The following is a 16104-nucleotide window of genomic DNA, read 5'->3' as shown; positions in this document are numbered from 1 at the left end:
GCGTGCACAATTTCAACTTCCTGCTACTCATTCCAGGAATAAATTATATGCATATGATTAGTAGGTGTGGATAGAAAACACTCTGAAGTTTCTAAAACTTGTTCAATCATGTCTGTGACTATAACAGAACTTATGTAGCAGGCAAAACCCCAAGGAAAAACTGTTCAGAATATATATATATTTTCCTCTGGCAGTTCCCTCAGTTGTCTTTGCCAAGGGAAATTAGATAGCACCCATTTTACAGTTCCTACGACTTCCACAGGATGTCACCAGTCTTTGGAATTAGGTTGAAGTTAATCATTGGTGAAATGAAGAAGAGGCACATCCTGGAACAACGTTACACTGTTGATAGTTACGCAAGAGGGAAAAGGGTGCATGTTTTGTTTACTTTCTCTATTGAATACAGTTTGTCCCGTCTACAATATGATCGATTATTAACGTTTAAAAATACGTAAAGTTGTATTACAAAAGTAGTTTGAAATATTTTGGCAAAGTTTATAGGCAACTTTTGAAATGTTTTGAAGTGACGTTGTGTTTTGGAAAGCTGTTTTTTTCCGGATCAAACCTGCTTTATAAATGGACATTTTGGGTATACATGGACGGAATTAATCGAAAAAAAGGACCAATTGTGATGTTTATGGGACATATTGGAGTGCCAACAAAGAAGCTCGTCAAAGGTAATGCATGTTTTATATTTTATTTCAGCGTTTTGTGTAGCGCCGGCTACGCTAATTATTTTGTTTACAATTCGTTCAGGTGGTTCAGGGGGGTGCATGCTATCAGATAATAGCTTATCATGCTTTCGCCGAAAAGCATTTTTAAAATCTGACATGTTGGCTGGATTCACAACGAGTGTAGCTTTAATTGAGTACCCTGCATGTGTGATTTAATGAAAGTTTGAGTTTTATCGTATTTTATTTGAATTTGTCCCGATGCATTTCCCGAGACTATTGGCCACTTGAGACGCTAGCGTCTCACTATCCCTAAGAGGTTTTAACCTCTACGGGATCAGTGTGCCCCCATGGGATGGTTGAGCTAACATAGGCTAATGTGATTATCATGAAGTTGTAAGTAAAAAAAAATATCCCTGGACATAGACATACAGTGCCTTGCGAAAGTATTCGGCCCCCTTGAACTTTGCGACCTTTTGCCACATTTCAGGATTCAAACATAAAGATATAAAACTGTATTTTTTTGTGAAGAATCAACAACAAGTGGGACACAATCATGAAGTGGAACAACATTTATTGGATATTTCAAACTTTTTTAACAAATCAAAAACTGAAAAATTGGGCGTGCAAAATTATTCAGCCCCTTTACTTTCAGTGCAGCAAACTCTCTCCAGAAGTTCAGTGAGGATCTCTGAATGATCCAATGTTGACCTAAATGACTAATGATGATAAATACAATCTACCTGTGTGTAATCAAGTCTCCGTATAAATGCACCTGCACTGTGATAGTCTCACAGGTCCGTTAAAAGCGCAGAGAGCATCATGAAGAACAAGGAACACACCAGGCAGGTCCGAGATACTGTTGTGAAGAAGTTTAAAGCCGGATTTGGATACAACAAGATTTCCCAAGCTTTAAACATCCCAAGGAGCACTGTGCAAGCGATAATATTGAACTGGAAGGAGTATCAGACCACTGCAAATCTACCAAGACCTGGCCGTCCCTCTAAACTTTCAGCTCATACAAGGAGAAGACTGATCAGAGATGCAGCCAAGAGGAAAAAATGTGTCATAACCCTTGTTTTGTCACTGTAAAGTGTGCCGGTATAGTCAGTCTTCTGATTCAGAGGTAAACAAAACACAGACCCTGCTCAACTCCCACCTCAAAAAACAAGGACATTAAAGGAATAAAAACATCACTCTGGATGAACTGCAGAGATCTACAGCTGAGGTGGGAGACTCTGTCCATAGGACAACAATCAGTCGTATATTGCACAAATCTGGCCTTTATGGAAGAGTGGCAAGAAGAAAGCCATTTCTTAAAGATATCCATAAAAAGTGTCGTTTAAAGTTTGCTACAAGCCACCTGGGAGACATACCAAACATGTGGAAGAAGGTGCTCTGGTCAGATGAAACCAAAATTGAACTTTTTGGCAACAATGCAAAACGTTATGTTTGGCGTAAAAGCAACACAGCTCATCACCCTGAACACACCATCCCCACTGTCAAACATGGTGGTGGCAGCATCATGGTTTGGGCCTGCTTTTCTTCAGCAGGGACAGGGAAGATGGTTAAAATTGATGGGAAGATGGATGGAGCCAAATACAGGACCATTCTGGAAGAAAACCTGATGGAGTCTGCAAAAGACCTGAGACTGGGACGGAGATTTGTCTTCCAACAAGACAATGATCCAAAACATAAAGCAAAATCTACAATGGAATGGTTCAAAAATAAACATATCCAGGTGTTAGAATGGCCAAGTCAAAGTCCAGACCTGAATCCAATCGAGAATCTGTGGAAAGAACTGAAAACTGCTGTTCACAAATGCTCTCCATCCAACCTCACTGAGCTCGAGCTGTTTTGCAAGGAGGAATGGGAAAAAATGTCAGTCTCTCGATGTGCAAAACTGATAGAGACATACCCCAAGCGACTTACAGCTGTAATCGCAGCAAAAGGTGGCGCTACAAAGTATTAACTTAAGGGGGCTGAATAATTTTGCACGCCCAATTTTTCAGTTTTTGATTTGTTAAAAAAGTTTGAAATATCCAATACAATTCATTCCACTTCATGATTGTGTCCCACTTGTTGTTGATTTTTCACAAGAAAATACAGTTTTATATCTTCATGTTTGAAGCCTGAAATGTGGCAAAAGGTCGCAAAGTTCAAGGGGGCCGAATACTTTCGCAAGGCACTGTATCTGATATTGGCAGAAAGCTTAAAGTATTGTTAATCTAACTGCACTCTCCAATTTACAGTATCTATTACAGTAAAATAATATCATGCTATTGTTTGAGGAGAATGCACAATTTTGAACATAAAAATATATTAATAAACTATTTAGGCACATTTGGGCAGTCTTGATACAAAATTTTGTACAGAAATGCAGTGGTTCATTTGACCAGTCTAAAACTTTGCACATACACTGATGCCATCTAGTGAACATAATTTAAATTGCACCTGGGCTGGAGTAATACATCATGGCCTTTCTTTTTTCTTTTTTCATCCACTTTGAACATCCTTTCATCTGCACAGATGTGAAATACCTATTGCTTCCACATATCTTGTGTGCTCAGATCTGTTCAGGTTATTAATGACAAATCAGTATTTCAATGCATTTCTAGTCTAAAGTGATATACATTTCGCAGTGTGGAGACCTCCACAATCAACCTGAGAGAGAATAAAGTAGATGGCACACGTCAAATGTATGGTTTATGACCCTATGTCAGGATGACGTGTGCACGCCCATATTTGGGCATCCGGTCAGGACATCCTGTTCCTGTTCTCACGCCTTACAGGGTGTGCTAATTTATGCATATATTGTATTTATTCCTTTGAAGTAGTCATGATGATTGATGTGTAGGGACCTGGTTGAACTGGTTGAACTGTGGTTGAATCTGTGTTTGAACATTTGAAAGAGAAGGGTCCCACACCCCCTATTTTAGTGCCCTTAGGGTTGTTATCTATGAAGCAGGAATGTCTGGGAGGGTGATTGTGTGTGTATGTCTCTGCCTGGGGTGTTAGAAACAAGGTCTCTTCGCATTGTGTACATTTCAAGCTTTCAACAACAATAAAACAGCCATCTAAATAATGTTTCTTGACCTAACACACTGTTGAGTTTCCTATTTAGTTGTCTTTATATGTACATGTGCCGAGCTCCAGGTGGCTCCAGCCTATAGATGTTCGGTGCATGTACACCGGGGGGATCAAAAGTGTATAATCTACACACATGTTTATTGACTTTTAAAAAGACCACAGTAACATGACAGATATAGTGGAGATCCAACAACAATCTGCTAGTGGATATTCAATGTACAACAGTAGTCTTTGTTAACAAGCAATACGTGTTAAATATGTGTCACAGTCAATCATGACAGCCTCTTTATGAAAGGACTTTATTTATGACTTAAACAGATTAATTTTCTACCCATCTTATTAATTAGGACCTACATGCCGGACAGATTATCTACCCATGGAGGGAAAATTTACGGAGCTTTGATGGAGAGTGCAAGGATGTCATGGCGTAGGGGGGATTGGAAACGGATGCAGGTTAGGGCTAACCAGGCCCTATATCTGTAAGAAAGGAATAGTAAAAAGGTTTAATTATGACATGCTTTAAACTGTATGTACTTAATATTTTGAATTAAATAAATGGTATCTCACCCTTTAACGAAAGGGGATCTCTTGTTTTCTCTCGCCCGGTCTGTTGTGGAGAAATGTAATGTCTTAAAAAAAACGATGTATTATTTTATAGTCTTTCCTACAACGGTATGTTATAAACATTAAAGGTTATTCAAGTTTAGTACTGGGGGTGTTGTAATGATGTACAACTGTAGGCTGCCAATGTTTTTACATAAAACACCCAAGATTGGGTCATTAATTCTAACATGTCTTAAAGTTTGTACTAAATATTTTGGAATTAATAAAAGGAATTTAGAACAGTATCTCACCTTTTAACTATAGAAATATGTCCTTTCCATCTATCACCCCGGTCTGTCGCGAAGAAAAAGACTTAGGGAAAAGCCATGTGCGTGTGCGGACACCCCCCAAGGTGCTAACCCTGAGGATGCAGGAAATCAAAAAGGCAATACATGCATACAAAATGTGTGTGCGTGTGCCGGGACAGGGGGAGTGTGTGTTTCAAAAACAAAAGGGGTATTGGGGTGTGTGTCTCTGTAGGGATCGTTTGAATTCAAGGCTTGCACTATCATGCATACTTTATGTGCCTACCCCCCTATCAGAAAGTGTGTGACGGCGTCTCTTAAAATGGGCACTTTCGATTCATTAACACATAGGTCTTTCAAATCCGAATTTCTCACCCCAGAGGATGTGGGGGCTAAAAAGTCAAACACCAAGAGGATGTGGGGGATAAAAAGTCAAACACCCCAGAGGTGTGGGGGGTAAAAAGTCAAACACCCCAGAGGTGTGGGGGGTAAAAAGTCAAACACCCCAGAGGATGTGGGGGGGTAAAAAGTCAAACACCCCAGAGGTGTGGGGGGTAAAAAGTCAAACACCCCAGAGGTGTGGGGGATAAAAAGTCAAACACCCCAGAGGTGTGGGGGGTAAAAAGTCAAACACCCCAGAGGTGTGGGGGGTAAAAAGTCAAACACCCCAGAGGATGTGGGGGGGTAAAAAGTCAAACACCCCAGAGGTGTGGGGGGTAAAAAGTCAAACACCCCAGAGGATGTGGGGGGCTAAAAAGTCAAACACCCCAGAGGATGTGAGGGGGTAAAAAGTCAAACACCCCAGAGGATGTGGGGGGGGTAAAAAGTCAAACACCCCAGAGGATGTGGGGGGGTAAAAAGTCAAACACCCCAGAGGATGTGGGGGGGTAAAAAGTCAAACACCCCAGAGGTGTGGGGGGTAAAAAGTCAAACACCCCAGAGGATGTGGGGGGCTAAAAAGTCAAACACCCCAGAGGATGTGGGGGGTAAAAAGTCAAACACCCCAGAGGATGTGGGGGGCTAAAAAGTCAAACACCCCAGAGGATGTGGGGGGGTAAAAAGTCAAACACCCCAGAGGATGTGGGGGGTGAAAAGTCAAACACCCCAGAGGATGTGGGGGGGTAAAAAGTCAAACACCCCAGAGGATGTGGGGGGGGAAAAAGTCAAACACCCCAGAGGATGTGGGGGGGTAAAAAGTCAAACACCCCAGAAAGAATACAGTATGTCTAGACCGACCCCCGGGGTCAAACATTGATATTTCTAATCAGTTTTAATATAATTTGTATACATGTCATTCTATATGGAAAACAGGTACATTCTGAAAGATTATGATGTAGATGTGATTTTTAATTAATCTCTCAATTTAGGATAATAATGTTTATTTTATACTTTACTTAAATTGTGTTATTTATCATGTCTCATACCAGGCTAATACACTACCAAGCCATGCAAACAGCTATGGAATTAACCCAGAACCGGTGTGTGTTTTTTTTGGATCAATAATTGATCAAGAATGCCCAATAGGCTTGATCTGATCCTCAACCCTATTGCGACAGAGTATAATGCACAGTCATATGCAAAACCATAAAACTCTGACAAGAAAACAATGAAAACCTTAGCAGGACTACATGCATTGCCATTATTTCAGTTAACATACAGCAATGGCTGTACCGAGCCGCCAAGTGGCTGGAGCCATACAACATGCTCAATTAAAAAAGACCCATATAAAAAGTATGTGAAAAGATGGGGTCAAATGTAAGTTCTATGTTTTGTTTTTGTTACAACCAACAGGTCTTCCTAACATTTGACATAACTAGTAAGCCTTACGAGGGAGATTTAGAACCCTAAAAGTAATAGGGGGTAAGAAAGATCATAAAGGATCCAAAATGTCATATTTCGGTTTAGGGGGTTATTAACTTTATGGAAAACAATATTCACACTATGTGGATTATAAACATGTACATACAGTGGGGAGAACAAGTATTTGATACACTGCCGATGTTGCAGGTTTTCCTACTTACAAAGCATGTAGAGGTCTGTAATTTGTATCATATGTACACTTCAACTGTGAGAGACGGAATCTAAAACAAAAATCCAGAAAATCACATTGTATGATTTTTAAGTAATTATTTAGCATTTTATTGCATGACATAAGTATTTGATACATCTGAAAAGCAGTACTTAATATTTGGTACAGAAACCTTTGTTTGCAATTACAGAGATCATACGTTTCCTGTAGTTCTTGACCAGGTTTGCACACACAGCAGCAAGGATTTTGGCCCACTCCTCCATACAGACCTTCTCCTGTTCCTTCAGGTTTCGTGGCTGTCGCTGGGAAATATGGACTTTCAGCTCCCTCCAAATATTTTCTATTGGGTTCAGTTCTGGAGACTGGATAGGCCACTCCAGGACCTTGAGATGCTTCTTACGGAGCCACTCCTTAGTTGCCCTGGCTGTGTGTTTCGGGTCGTTGTCATGCTGGAAGACCCAGCCACAACCCATCTTCAATGCTCTTACTGAGGGAAGGAGGTTGTTGGCCAAGATCTCGCGATACGACTGTAATGGCAGCTTTCCCACTCCCTTTCCTCCAAACGTAACGACGGTCATTATGGCCAAACTGTTCTATTTTTGTTTCACCAGACCAGAGGACATTTCTCCAAAACGTATGATCTTTCTCCCCATGTGTAGTTGCAAATCGTAGTCTGGCTTTTTTTATGGTGGTTTTGGAGTAGTGGCTTCTTCCTTGCTGAGCGGCCTTTCAGGTTATGTTGACATAGGACTCGTTTTACTGTGGATATGGATACTTTTGTACCTGTTTCCTCCAGCATCTTCACAAGGTCCTTTGCTGTTGTTCTGGGATTGATTTGCACTTTTCGCAGCAAAGTACATTCATCTCTAAGAGACAGAACGCGTCTCCTTCCTGAGCGGTATGATGGCTGCGTGGTCCCAAGGTATTTATACTTGCGTACTACTGTTTGTACAGATGAACATGGTATCTTCAGGCTTTTGGAAATTGTTCCCAAGGATGAACCAGACTTGTGGCGGTCTACAATTGTTTTTCTGAGGTCTTGGCTGATTATTTTGATTTTCCCATAATGTCAAGCAAAGAGGCACTGAGTTTGACGGTAGGCCTTGAAATTCATCCACAGGTACACGTCCAATTGACTCAAATGATGTCAGTTAGCCTATCAGAAGCTTCTAAAGCCATGACATCATTTTCTGGAATTTTCCAAGCTGTTTATCGGCACAGTCAACTTAGTGTATGTAAACGTCTGACCCACCAGAATTGTGATACAGTGAATTATAAGTGAAATAATCTGTCTGTAAACAATTGTTGGAAATATTACTTGTGTCATGCACAAAGTAGATGTCCGAACCAACTTGCCAAAACTATAGTTTGTTAACAAGAAATGTGTGGAGTGGTTGAAAAACAAGTTTGAATGACTCCAACCTAGTTTTCCCATGATCAAATACCATGACCCGAGTTCCTGTCCTGATCCAGCATCCATGCTCTACTCAGTTTCTCTCTCAGACTATGTCATTCAGCCCCCTCTCTCCCCTCCCAGACTATCAGTCATGCAGCCCCCCCCTCCCCTCTATCCACCCAGTCTCTCTTCCAGACTATCAGTCATACAGCCCCCTCTCTCCCCAGTCTCATCCACTCCAGTCTCTCCTTCCATGACTCTCACTATCTCTCTCTCTCTCCAGGCTCAGTGACCCCCTCCGCACCAACAGCAACCCTGCTCCAGGGTCCCAGTGAACTCATCTGCTTAGTGCTTGGATTCAGCCCTTCAGACATCAACATCACCTGGCTGCTGGACAACGTCACAGAGCTGTGGAACAACAACACCAGCACCCCCTACAGGGCACCAGGAGGAATGTTCGGCATCAGGAGCCACCTGAGCCTGGCACACCAGGATTTGACACCGGGGGCTGTTTACACCTGCAGGGTGACCCACACCACACAGACTCTGGCCCTGAACATATCCAAACCAGGTGTCTGTCTGCCTGTTCACTCAATTCTGATACAATAACATTTTCCTGGTGCTAGCCTGTTTCTAGCCTCTTTCATCATTGTAGTAGAGCATTACAGTTTGGAGTCCAGGCTAGCCTGTTTCTGCAACTTTTTCTCACTGACAATCTCCTCTTTCATTTTGAGTAGAGCTCCTTGAGGTGGAGGGTGTCTTCTTTGACGAGAACAGGTCTGATCCCATTCTGGCAGACACTGCAGAGGAGAACTGGAACATGGCCTGCATCTTCCTGGTCCTCTTCCTCATCTCCCTCCTCTACAGCTTCACAGTCACTCTGGTCAAGGTGAGAGGGAGGATATAACCACCTCACAGGTTTTCACTGCTTAGCTTTGAAGTGCAAGATATGTTTATGCGATTAGCGTAAAACAATAAATATAAGAATCCATTCTTATGTCCCAGTGTGTCTTTACTGCATTGATGACCTGTTGAAGCACCTGTTGAGTTTCAGACATCGAATGTCATCCCACACAGAGGGTATTCAGATTATCTTCATGTTCAATATAAATCTAATGGGTCTACCCCGAGGCTATATGTTGTTGTTTTTTTGTATTTTGTATGTCACTGCAACCTCATTATCACACGTACTCACATTTTATTGCTGGTTAAGCCACAGTTACATTTTGAATATAAAAAAGCATTACAAGGTTTTCACAGCTTATACTTACCTATGTTTTTCTTTTCTTTTTTTTCAGACAAAATGATGACTTCAGGACATTTCCTGATGACTTCAGGACACACTATATGATGGATCCCTCGGAGTTCAACTGGAAATGAAACCATTTATTTCAACCTTTTCTTATAAAATCACAACACGTTTCTTTAGAAAATTGCATAGATTTAATTACTTACGGTTTCCTGTAGCTGGTTTGATGACAGGGAAGTGTTCTTGTTTTTAATTCCCCACTAGGACAGACAATGTGGTGGTGCGCTTACTTGCTCTCATCTCTTGTTAATGCGTTAGAATTTTTGAGCAGAGATGATAAAAATGTATATTTAACCACTTCTAAATAAAACAAACAGGATTATCCTAAATTGAGAGATTAATTAAAAATCACATCTACATCATAATCTTTCAGAATGTACCTGTTTTCCATATAGAATGACATGTATACAAATTATATTACAACTTTTTGTGTTTTGTCTTAGTGGTTGTTCTTTAGTAAATAGGAAACTCAACAGTGTGTTAGTCCGAGAAACATTATTGGGATGGTTGGTTTATTGTTGTTGAAAGCTTGAAATGTACACAATGAGAAGTGATATTGCAGCAACAGTTTTAAAGTGGGAAATTGTATCAAATATATATCCTTGCATGTTTGAATTAGAGCTCCTTTAAAGTGTTTTCATCACAGCCTGGTAAACACATTCTTGTAAGTTGTCTATGTTAACATGTCTGGTTATGTCTCACATGTAGCATAATAATGCTAAAGATTATGATAATGTTATATTCTTTTTTATAATAATACATATCTGCAAACCAAATGTATTTCTGAAAACCCCTTTTTGCATCTTCAATAGTTGTAGATGTTCCAACGTTCGTAGATGACCCTCAGGGTCATATAAAAACCAGGGTTGCTGTAGAGTGGACATAAGTTCAACACTCAGGAGTCAATGTCCTATCTTTTGTCTTTTTCATAGCCTGAGAGAGAGAATATATTCCACACTTAAATAATAGGTCATCATTCACGCACACACAGCCCTGTCTTCATAGTTGTTTATAGTTTATTATCATAGTTTTGTCATAGCTTCTAATTATCGTTTCTAATCACAGATTGAATATAGTTGGCCTTGGTTTCTAATCATACTTTCTAATCAATAAGCGGGTTAAGTAGACCCTAAGAGGGCAGAAGCTATTGTTTACAAACAGTATGAATAAAAACAAAGTTTCATTGTATAAATAGCCTTCATTTTTTAAAACATACATGTAAATGCCTAGAATTAATACCTATCGCTCTTAAATAATATATATCTATATACAAACATCACCTTGGATATTCAACTCCCCTTCAAAAAGTTCCTTGAGGAAGGAAGGATTCCCCGATTATCGTGTTTTGGAGTTCGGGTAAGGCCGTTAGTACAAAAACGTAGAATAGCATCTGTTTCATCTGCTCTTCCGAAGACGTTCAGAGTCCCTAATGCTGCATGTATCCCTGTTTGTTGGCTGTCCGCTGTAAACACAAAAACAGCTTTTAAAATAGGGTGCACACTTTCTGTTTTTAATGTATACATTTTATTATGGATTTTATTTTTTGGGACAAACGCCGAAAATAGTGGGATGTTGAAGGGCTACGTAAAGGACCAGGCGCAGTTTGCTTCTGAGAATCCCCGTCTATCCCCGTCTAACTGTCGCTTCCCAATCAATTATGTCCGGTAGCCTCTGGATATCCTGCGAACGTTAGATAATATTAACATGTTATACGATATATATGCACATTTTTAAAATTACAAGAATATGGGCATTTTACATTAAAAAGAAATCAGTCATCGGTTTAAAACACAACTCCTGTTTAATATTACAATAATATCCATAATATTCAAACAATTCCCCGAGTCCAAATCTTAAAATATATTTTTTCACGAACTCACCTTCAGAAAGCTCCATTAGGATGGATTTCCTGCATCCTCAGGGTTAGCACCTTGGGGGGTGTCCGATGTAAATTTAAAGACCGGGGTGGGGGCACGGGCGCTGATTAGAAATATCAATGTTTGACCCCGGGGGTCGGTCTAGACATACTGTATTCTTTCTGGGGTGTTTGACTTTTTACCCCCCCACATCCTCTGGGGTGTTTGACTTTTTACCCCCCCACATCCTCTGGGGTGTTTGACTTTTTACCCCCCCCACATCCTCTGGGGTGTTTGACTTTTTAGCCCCCCACATCCTCTGGGGTGTTTGACTTTTTACCCCCCCCACATCCTCTGGAGTGTTTGACTTTTTACCCCCCACATCCTCTGGGGTGTTTGACTTTTTACCCCCCCCACATCCTCTGGGGTGTTTGACTTTTTACCCCCCCACATCCTCTGGAGTGTTTGACTTTTCACCCCCCCACATCCTCTGGAGTGTTTGACTTTTTACCCCCCACATCCTCTGGGGTGTTTGACTTTTTACCCCCCCACATCCTCTGGGGTGTTTGACTTTTTATCCCCCACATCCTCTGGGGTGTTTGACTTTTTACCCCCCCACATCCTCTGGGGTGTTTGACTTTTTACCCCCCCACATCCTCTTGGGTGTTTGACTTTTTACCCCCCCACATCCTCTGGGGTGTTTGACTTTTTACCCCCCCACATCCTCTGGGGTGTTTGACTTTTTACCCCCCCACATCCTCTGGGGTGTTTGACTTTTTACCCCCCAACATCCTCTTGGTGTTTGACTTTTACCCCCCCACATCCTCTGGGGTGTTTGACTTTTTACCCCCCAACATCCTCTTGGTGTTTGACTTTTTACCCCCCCACATCCTCTGGGGTGTTTGACTTTTTACCCCCCCACATCCTCTTGGTGTTTGACTTTTTACCCCCCCACATCCTCTGGGGTGTTTGACTTTTACCCCCCCACATCCTCTGGGGTGTTTGACTTTTACCCCCCCACATCCTCTGGGGTGTTTGACTTTTTACCCCCCAACATCCTCTTGGTGTTTGACTTTTTACCCCCCCACATCCTCTGGGGTGTTTGACTTTTCACCCCCCAACATCCTCTTGGTGTTTGACTTTTTACCCCCCCACATCCTCTGGGGTGTTTGACTTTTTGGCTTCAATGCCATACACTCCTTCCGTGGCCTCCAACTGCTCTTAAACGCTAGTAAAACCAAATGCATGCTTTTCAACCGTTCGCTGCCTGCACCCGCACGCCTGACTAGCATCACCACCCTGGATGGTTCCGACCTTGAATATGTGGACATCTATAAGTACCTAGGTGTCTGGCTAGACTGTAAACTCTCCTTCCAGACTCATATCAAACATCTCCAATCGAAAATCAAATCTAGAGTCGGCTTTCTATTCCGCAACAAAGCCTCCTTCACTCACGCCGCCAAACTTACCCTAGTAAAACTGACTAACCTACCGATCCTCGACTTCGGCGATGTCATCTACAAAATTGCTTCCAACACTCTACTCAGCAATCTGGATGCAGTTTATCACAGTGCCATCCGTTTTGTCACTAAAGCACCTTATACCACCCACCACTGCGAACTGACTTTTTAATTGTTTACTCCATGTGTAACTCTGTGTTGTCTGTTCACACTGCTATGCTTTATCTTCGCCAGGTCGCAGTTGCAAATGAGAACTTGTTCTCAACTAGCCTACCTGGTTAAATAAAGGTGAAATAAATTTTTTATTTTTATTTTTTTTACCCCCCACACCTCTGGGGTGTTTGACTTTTTACCCCCCACATCCTCTGGGGTGTTTGACATTTTACCCCCCACACCTCTGGGGTGTTTGACTTTTTAGCCCCCACATCCTCTGGGGTGAGAAATTTTGATTTGAAAGACCTATGTGTTAATGAATCGAAAGTGCCCATTTTAAGAGACGCCGTCACACACTTTCTGATAGGGGGGTAGGCAGATATCTGGACATAAAGTATGCATGCTGGTGCAAGCCTTGAATTCAAACGATCCCTACAGAGACACACACCCCAATACCCCTTTTGTTTTTGAAACACACACTCCCCCTGTCCCGGCACACGCACACACATTTTGTATGCATGTATTGCATTTTTGATTTCCTGCATCCTCAGGGTTAGCACCTTGGGGGGTGTCCGCACACGCACATGGCTTTTCAGTCTTTTTCTTCGCGACAGACCGGGGTGATAGATGGAAAGGACATATTTCTATCGTTAAAAGGTGAGATACTGTTCTAAATTCCTTTTATTAATTCCAAAATATTTAGTACAAACTTTAAGACATGTTAGAATTAATGACCCAATCTTGGGTGTTTTATGTAAAAACATTGGCAGCCTACAGTTGTACATCATTACAACACCCCCAGTACTAAACTTGAATAACCTTTAATGTTTATAACATACCGTTGTAGGAAAGACTATAAAATATTACATCGTTTTTTTTAAGACATTACATTTCTCCACAACAGACCGGGCGAGAGAAAACAAGAGATCCCCTTTCGTTAAAGGGTGAGATACCATTTATTTAATTCAAAATATTAAGTACATACAGTTTAAAGCATGTCATAATTAAACCTTTTTACTATTCCTTTCTTACAGATATAGGGCCTGGTTAGCCCTGACCTGCATCCGTTTCCAATTCCCCTACGCCATGACATTCTTGCACGCTCCATCAAAGCTCCGTAAATTTTCCCTCCATGGGTAGATAATCTGTCCGGCATGTAGGTCCTAATTAATAAGATGGGTAGAAAATTAATCTGTTTAAGTCATAAATAAAGTCCTTTCATAAAGAGGCTGTCATGATTGACTGTGACACATATTTAACACGTATTGCTTGTTAACAAAGACTACTGTTGTACATTGAATATCCACTAGCAGATTGTTGTTGGATCTCCACTATATCTGTCATGTTACTGTGGTCTTTTTAAAAGTCAATAAACATGTGTGTAGATTATACACTTTTGACCCCCCCCCCCGGAGTACATGCAACGAACATCCATAGGCTGGAGCCACCTGGAGCTCGGCGCATGTACATATAAAGACAACTCAATAGGAAACTCAACAGTGTGTTGGGCCGAGAAACATTATTTAGATGGCTGTTTTATTGTTGTTGAAAGCTTGAAATGTACACAATGCGAAGAGACCTTGTTTCTAACACCCCAGGCAGAGACATACACACACAATCACCCTCCCAGACATTCCTGCTTCATAGATAACAACCATAAGGGCAATAAAATAGGGGGTGTGGGGCCCTTCTCTTTCAAATGTTCAAACACAGACCCCCCAGTTCAACCAGGTCCCTACACATCAATCATCATGACAACTTCAAAGGAATAAATACAATATATGCATAAATTAGCACACCCTGTAAGGCGTGCAGGAACAGGATGTCCTGACCGGATGCCCAAATATGGGCATTCCCTAGAGCACGTGATCACATACATAATTTCACGCTCCCTCTAAGGCGTGAGAACAGGAACCGGATGTCCTGACCGGATGCCCAAATATGGGCGTGCACACGTCACCCTGGCATAGGGTCATAAATCATAGGTTTGACGGGTGCCGTCTACTTTATTCTTTCTAACCTGATACCTCTGGGGACTCATTCTTCTGGTGTTTCTGTTTGTTCTCCCAATGGCACATGTTCAAAAAAACAACGCTGCCTGTTAAATCAAAATAACAAATACAATTAGAATTACAACCCTTGATCACTCCATCTTAACTTTATTGTATCACACAAGGTAATTCAATAAATAGTCAAATAGACTAGAGACAGGTGTCCCTCAATCAGGGCCAGCACTCGCTCTCTGTCCTTCTCGTGGTTCAAATCACATAGGACTATTGCTAAATGATAAACTTCTTCTAATTATTAGTGTTTACATAGCCCATTTCAATCTCAACCAATGTCTCTAGTCTTTTTAGTGAGGGTGATCAGTCCTCTCCAGAAAGTCAAAAATGATTTAACGATATTTCAAAAATGCCAAACATTTTGTGTATCAGGTTTACATTGGGTTTTAAATGACAGAATTTGCATGTGTGCAACCAAAACTCAGACAATAGATACTTCAGAACATTTCATTTGTGTGCCCTTTAAGGTGCATCATTTCTAACCTGTGAAAAACCCACTCAAACCAAAATAAAAGACCCCAAACAATAAATCAGTTTTTTACACTATTAAAAAACATTCATAACAGGTAAAAACGAACAAAATGGCCAAGCCTTACTTAATTTGGGCCTCCTTCAACAGCCAACTTCAGGAACCTTTATACTGTACTAACTCCCAAGGCACCCGTGTCACGATCGTCGTATGGAATGGACCAAGGTGCAGCATGGTGAGCATACATTTCAGCGCACTGAAATAAACAATACACTGTGGCAGAGTAGCGCAGCATCTGGCTAGAGGATAGTTATGATGATGATGGTGGAGCCGACAACAAAGTTGAAAATGATTTAGTTACTGTACACTTTGGAAAAATAGTTCCAAAATGGTTCTTTGCGGAGGGATAGGGTTCTACCAAGAACCATTTTGATCAGAACAACTGTTTTTTGGAAGACAATTGTTTGTAAAGTAAAGAGTTCTACCTAGAATTTAACATCCCAATAACTGTTTTTGTAACAAAGGGTTCTTTGATGATTATTTGGAAGACATGAAGGGTTCTACATGGAAACATATAATATTTCCCAGCTCGCTCTATTGCAGGGAGATGCCAGAATTAGTTGTTTTAATGTGATATCTGTGTTTTTGCATGTACACTGAACAAAAATATAAAAGCAACATGCAACAATTTCAAAGATTTTACTGAGTTACAGTACATATAAGGACATCACTCAAATAAAATAAATGCATTATGCCTTAA

The 16104-nt window shown here is 41.1% G+C and overlaps 1 gene segment (V, D, J or C); it reads left to right on the top strand.

Moving 5' to 3' along the window:
• Positions 1-310: 310 nt before the first annotated feature.
• LOC118938092 (Ig lambda chain C region-like) lies at positions 311-10535 on the top strand. The segment is given in 4 exon segments: positions 311-677; positions 8318-8605; positions 8772-8923; positions 9333-10535. Coding segments are annotated over 4 exon segments (531 nt in total).
• The last annotated feature ends 5569 nt before the right edge of the window (positions 10536-16104 follow it).

This window comes from Oncorhynchus mykiss, chromosome 13 (genome assembly GCF_057628025.1).
Source record: "Oncorhynchus mykiss isolate SJ-2025 chromosome 13, ASM5762802v1, whole genome shotgun sequence".
Lineage (NCBI taxonomy): Eukaryota > Metazoa > Chordata > Actinopteri > Salmoniformes > Salmonidae > Oncorhynchus > Oncorhynchus mykiss.
This window is presented reverse-complemented; position numbering and strand designations above follow the sequence as displayed.